The sequence below is a fragment of the Pan troglodytes genome, chromosome 14, assembly GCF_028858775.2.
Source record: "Pan troglodytes isolate AG18354 chromosome 14, NHGRI_mPanTro3-v2.0_pri, whole genome shotgun sequence".
Classification (NCBI taxonomy): Eukaryota; Metazoa; Chordata; class Mammalia; order Primates; family Hominidae; genus Pan; species Pan troglodytes.
In genome coordinates this window covers 27081766-27087912 of record NC_072412.2, presented here as the reverse complement: position 1 = coordinate 27087912, position 6147 = coordinate 27081766, and the positions used below count along the sequence as shown (strand labels likewise).

Here is a 6147-nt window from a genome sequence, read left to right as displayed (position 1 = left end):
ACATACGTTTTCATAATTTCTAAAGATGTGAAGGTCATACTGCCTCGTGAATAGTTGTTGGTTTCCAAGGCGCACCAGGCCACTGTGCTTGTCTTCAGCACAGCCTCTACCTCGGAACAGGAATTACATCCACATCCTAAATAGAAAGTTCCGAATATCTTTGGTTTAGTGGTCACCCAGGGGTCCATCTTTCTCCCTCACCCCCAGATCCAGGCCCGTCCCCCCTTGCCTTCCCTGCCAGCAGTGTGGAACTGGAGCACAGGGACTCTTGCACTGCTCCTAAGCCAGCCCTGCCGCTGCTCGCCCTGCCTTGCAAGATGTTCTCTTCCTCAGAAGAAAGGGGTGCAAGTTATAAGATGTGCAGTAGTGAAGTGTGCAGCTAGAGAAGAGGAAGAGGAGGGATGAGAAGGGGAGGTAGAAGGAGGAGGAGGAGAAAAAAAGAGGTCAGGAAGAAAGAGGAGGAGGAGGAGGGAGAAGAAGAGGAGGAGGAGGAAGAGGACGGGGAAGAAGGGGAGCAAGAGGAGGGAGAGGAAAGGAGAGCACGTGGAAGAGGAGGAAGAGGAAGAGGAGGGAGAAGAAGAGGAGGAGGGAGAGGAGGGGGAAGAAGAGGAGGAGGGAGAGGAGGAGGGAGAGGAGGGGGAAGAAGAGGAGGAGGGAGAGGAGGGGGAAGAAGAGGAGGAGGAGGAGAAAGAGGAGGGGGAGGAAAGGAGAGCAGGAGGAAGAGGAAGAGGAGGGAAAAGAAGAGGAGGAGGAGGAAGGGGAGGGGGAAGAGGAGGAGGAGGAAGAGGAGGACTCACTGTATTCCACTGGCATCAATTTCACGGGATCTTTGAAAACTCAAACATTTCCTTTCAATTATTTCTAAACTTAAAGGGGTCGCCCGAGTAAGAATGGCTTTATGGCAGATTAAGGTACTCGGCCCAGCTTCCCCGCTGTGTGTGTTAGGGAGGCTTCCAATGTGTATGGTACAGTTTCCATTGTCTTTGAAGAGCCGGCTTCTCTCAACAGGTCCCAAGGTGGAGTGCTGTAGGAGGGCAGGGATGTGCGCAACAGCCACAAACAACGCCAATCCAGTATCACTAAAAGAGGGCCCCAATACTACAAAAACCAATGGCTCTTTTTCTTCCGGAAGGCCTGCCAGCATCTACCCGCGGGGCCCCAACTGGCACATGCGCCTGAGAGAGCGGGTTTTCCCCTTCGGTCTAAGGTGGGCCCCGCAGTTGCCGCCCCATTCAACTGCCAGGGTGGGTGGTCCACGCCCGGGGTCCTCCTAGGCCCTCTGCTCCTCCTCGGCGAGTGGTTGAAGCCCCTCAGCCAGGAGCAGGTCCTGCCTCTCATCGTGGTTCCTGCGGCCGCCGAGGCGCGACGCTGGAGGGCTGTGGCGACGCGCTAAGGCCAGGCGGCAGGCGGCCCTCTCGGGCGGCAACGGGGGCAGCGGGCGGCACAGCACCTCCGGGGGGCGGCGGCGGCGGCAGCGCCAGAAGCTCCTCGCCGGAGGTCACGGCGCAGTCCTGCTCAGGCTCCGCGACCCCGCCACCCCCGACAGCTGTCCCGCCGCCGCGCTTCTTGTCCTCCTCCTTTTTCCACTTCATGCGGCGGTTTTGGAACCAGATCTTGATGTGTCTCTCGGTCAAGTTCAACATGACAGCCAGCTCCACCCGGCGCGGCCGTGAGATGTACTTGTTGAATAGGAACTCCTTCTCCAGCTCTAGCAGCTGTGCGCGCGTGTAGGCCGTGCGCGTCCGCTTGTTCTCCTCCGGCTCCGCAGCGTAGGCGCCGCCTGCGGGCGACACAGGGCGTGAGTGTGGCCCCCGGAGCCCCGCACAGCCTCCACCCACGCAGCCCAACCCCTTCAAGGGGGGCCAGGGAGCCCTAGCCCTACCAGCTGCTCCCGCCGGAGCCACCAAGCCCCAGCATCCCATTTCAGCGCCTAGTGTAGGCGCGCGAAGCTCTTCCCTAGTAACTCAAGCCCTAGGGAAGATAGCCTAATAAAGATAGCCTTTTTATTGGAGACCAAACTCGAGTCAGCTCTCGCCGTGAGCCTAAGCTTGGCTCTGCCAATGAGTGGTCCTTGAATGCGCTCATATAATCGGTGTTAATCAACTGATTGATGTTGATTTAAATGTATATAATAGTTAAACCGGCTGGATCCTACAAAAGCAATAAAACGCCTTTAATCCAGGGCTTAAAAAAACCTCCTGATGGTGACCCACAAATGTGAGAAATACATTTCGGATCGTTGTGTAGTTCACACACGGACACTGTAGGTCAGTTATACTGACAAATCTTAAGGACATAAAACAAACGTTTACCACGTATGATGCTATCTACTTTTCTCTCCATTATCTGCTATTTCGTTTAAAAAATACTAATCTCAACCTAGTAAATTGATTTTATGACCTGCGAATGGGTGCAACCTGCAGTTTGAAAATCTTTGTGCTAATGGAGACTGTGACACATTTTGTTATATCTGACCATGTGTTTCCTCTCTCTATAGTTATATCGTAATTAGTCCCAACCTGAGAGCCAGCAAATTCTCCATAATTGTTTTAACTTCAGCCGGACTTCCGCCCGCGAAGTGAAAGAATATTGTTCTGGGGGTCACGTTGGCCAGGGCAGAACTCTGGCAGCTCCAGACTCTATGCCCTGGATCCCAAATGCCCTCAGAGGTGTTGAGGGGAGACACAGGGGCCCTAGCCCAGCTGCAGAACCGACAGCCCTACGGAGGAGGTGGTAGTGGTGCAGAAACAAGCCTCTCGTGTCTCCAAGATGCAACAGGACGCCCTGGCCCAGGAGGTTGGAGACCCACATTCACTGTTTGCCGCTGCGCTCAGCCAGGTCCCAATCTTTTCTTTTCTGTGGAAAATACTGACTGCACCCAGGCTGTGGACGCTGGCGCGGGAAGTTCCACCAAAGTTCCGGGGAGAGGCTTGTCTTAGAGCAAAGGCAGGGGACATTTCTCCTGTGAATGTTGGCTAAGCCTTAAGGAATTGAAAGGCGAGTGTGTGTGTGTTGGGGGCGGGGTTAATTTCGCGATGGAACCCTACTGGGTTTCCCCCCAGGTCGAGAAGAGGCGCCAGAAGCTGAAGCAGAGGCTCAAACCCTAGTCCAGGGAGAGTTCTACTCCCTGGGGGCATCCCCGAATCTACCTGGCATCCCACGCCTGGGAGAGAAGCGAGACGGGCCTTCAATAAACATTTTGAAAGGCTCTCCAAAGTTTTTACATTAAACCCACATGTCTCTGGGTTCCTGCCTTAGGCTGCGGGCTTCGTATAGTCCCTGCGAGACGGCTTCGTGAAGTCCCTGCGAGAGACTGCTCAGGGAGAGACTTCCTGGGGTGCACTATTCCCGGGGGACCTGTGCTCAGCGCGACGCGGCAGGGGTGGAGGTTGAGGATGGTGGGAAAAGGTCAAGGTCGCCAAGCCTGGGCCCTTCCCCAAGGCGCAGGGTGATGCAGTTTAGGTGCCAGCTGGACAGCGCTGCTGAAGCATTTGGGGGTCAATGTTTTTCAAAACCTCTGTTGTCATTAGCATTCAGATTCGTACTGCCAGTGAGAGCCCTTTTGTCACTTCGCTCTTCCCAGGGGCAGGTGGGTTTGCAATTTTTGAATTTCGGCTCCATCGAAGTTTCCCCTAGAGGAACGCGGGGATAGCAGCTGGCCCCGCAGACGGCTTCCAGGGGAAGAGAGGGGAGGTCGTCTCCTTCCCCGAGAGTCGAGCATGCAGCGGGTTAGAGGGCGCCAGCAAAGGCCTGGGGCCAACTCGAGCCCGAGAGTGTCGCCCTCCTTGGGTCCCCGAACCCTCGCCAAGGCTGTTGATTTGCCTTCTGGTTTTACTTTCTGGCTTCTTGGGTCAGCCTAAGCCCAAGTCCTCCAGAGCAGAGGTATCACCCCTTGGGTTGGGATAGGGAAGTTACTCCACCTCACAAATCCTCTTTCGGGACCCTGATGTCGCCCATTTCCTGAGGAAGGCCCAGGGTGGGAAAGCAGGAGCTCCGAGGGCCTAGGAGGCCAGAAGAGAGGTCTGGAGGGGAGGCAGCCCTGGAAGAAAACTGGGTGAGGACGGGGAGCCCCCCACCTTTGTTCGAGGGACTGTCCTCCCGCCTCCTAAGAACCCCGCATTTCCGGAGACTTCAAGGCCTTTGGCCCGGGCTGCGCGAGCTGGATAAATTTGCAGAGGCGCCGCGGCAGCTTCTGGCGCCCCTGTCAACTGGGTTTCGCTGGAGGTGGGGACGATTGCAGCGCAGTTCAGCCCTCGTCCTGCCTCAGGACCTTCGCCTTAGCAAGAAAGTGAACTAGGAAGAAGAGAGTCCCGTGGACCCCAGGCAAGCTGGGGTCCCCCTCCCTCTCCCGCACAAAGCCCCTCCTGGCTGCGCCTGGGGTCAGTGTCAGGCAGGGCTGGCCAGACCCCGCAGATGGGCGCTGAGGATTTTCGGGGTGGGCCGGGGGACGCCGGCTCGAGCTGCTTCCCCCTACTCCCGGCTGCCAGTTGAAAGGAAAAGGCAACTATTTGCGGTGCAGGTGTGACCAGAAGTGGCTGAGGCACGGCAGCGATGACAGTGAGTAGCGGCGACGACACAGGCCGCGCCGGAACTTGCCGCTCGCGCGGGGCCGCGAAGGACCCGGGGGCTACCCCGTGCCTCCGGCTCCCGGCTCCGGGAAAGACCTTCTGTTCTCTGCCAGCGCGGAGGGCCGCAGGAACCAGGCCTCTCGCCTCCCCACCAGCTAGGCAGGGAGCGCCCATCTCCTGAAAAATTACTTCCTGGGAAGCGGTGCGGGGAGACAGCTTCAATTGCTTTCGGTTGGTGAAAAACGAATTCGCTTCTCAGATTGCTCTCCTAGCTGCCAGGCTCTGACGTTGAGAGGCCGGCTTTCAGCCTCGCGGTGAGCCCCCGCCTTGCCCCAGCCCCTTCCTCTTTACTCCTATCCTGTTTCCCCAACCAGGGCAGCCGGACACTGCTGGGTTGGGTGCAGTTTCCTTTCCCTCCCTGCCTTTCTGCACCTACCTGGCGCCCCTAGATGCCTGCCCTTCCTTAACGAAGCGCGGGAAGTGAGGGGCTCCGGGGCTCCGAAGGCGATCTGGGGCCTGGGTCCGAGGCACCCATGTCCCTACTCGGCTTCCTCGATGTGCACTACCAAGGAGTCCTGGGTTCCCGGATCCCCTGCTCGAGGAGGATCTGTAGTGTCCGAAGCCCTGAGCAGGACTCAGCCTCGGCTCTCTAAGGATGGCGCTGGGAGCGCGGGCTCCTGGGGCGAAGATGGGCTCAGAGAACAGGGAAGGAAGGAGTGTACACTCCCAGGAGAGCTGGGTGGGAAAGATGCTTCAAACTGGACCAGAGAAGCACTGCTGTGAGGGATGGGCTCGGTAGCTCCCTGATGTAGTTTAGTCCTACCCGGGATAATCCAAGGCGCCGGGAACAGAGAGAAGGCTCCTGGGAGCGCTTGGAGGTAAGGCGGCCGGGTGAGAACCGGAAAGGAGAAAGGGGTGGGGAGCCAGGCTTACCTGCCCACTGGCCTTTCCACGCGTGAGCTTTGGTAGACTTCATCCATGGGAAAGGCAGCTGGACGCGGTTGGGCTCCTCCAGGACGCCCGGCTCGGCTCCCTCCGGGAAGGGCCCGGCGGGCGGGTGGGGGAGCGCGAGCTGAGCCGGGAGGTGGTGGTGAAGGTGCGCCACCGCGGGGTCGTCGGCGAGGGGGGGCACCTCGTACGGGGAGATGTCCGGGGGGCTGCCCTGCTCCAGCGCGCCCAGGGCGCCAGGGAACGGGTGCGGCGGCGGCGGCGGGGGCTGGCGGCCCATGTACAGGCACGCAGGGGGGCCGGCGCTGAACTCCGGCGCCGGGCCTCGCTGGAACGCGCATGAGTCCTTGTAAAGCTGCGTGGCCGCGTAGTACTGCTCCTCGCCGTTCATGGCTGCGGCCCGGGATTGGGCACCGGGAGCCGGGAGCTGGGAGTCGGGAGCTGGAGCCGGGGACTTGGCACTGTGTGGCGTTCCCACTCCCGGCGCCACCCCTGCTCGCTTTGACAGCTCCGCACTGATCTCAGAGGGAACCCACAGCCAGCGCGGACCGGCGGGCCGGCCGCCGCACCATAGGCTCCGCGGGGCCCCACGTGGTTCAGCCGGGGGCCGTGATTGGCCTGGCTGGCCGCA

At 59.3% G+C, this 6147-nt stretch overlaps 1 protein-coding gene across 1 annotated transcript; it reads right to left on the bottom strand.

Annotated features, from left to right (window-relative positions):
• Positions 1 to 1334: 1334 nt before the first annotated feature.
• PDX1 (pancreatic and duodenal homeobox 1) lies at positions 1335 to 5907 on the bottom strand. The gene is given in 2 exon segments (NM_001081478.1): positions 1335 to 1780; positions 5502 to 5907. Coding segments are annotated over 2 exon segments (852 nt in total).
• Positions 5908 to 6147: the final 240 nt, after the last annotated feature.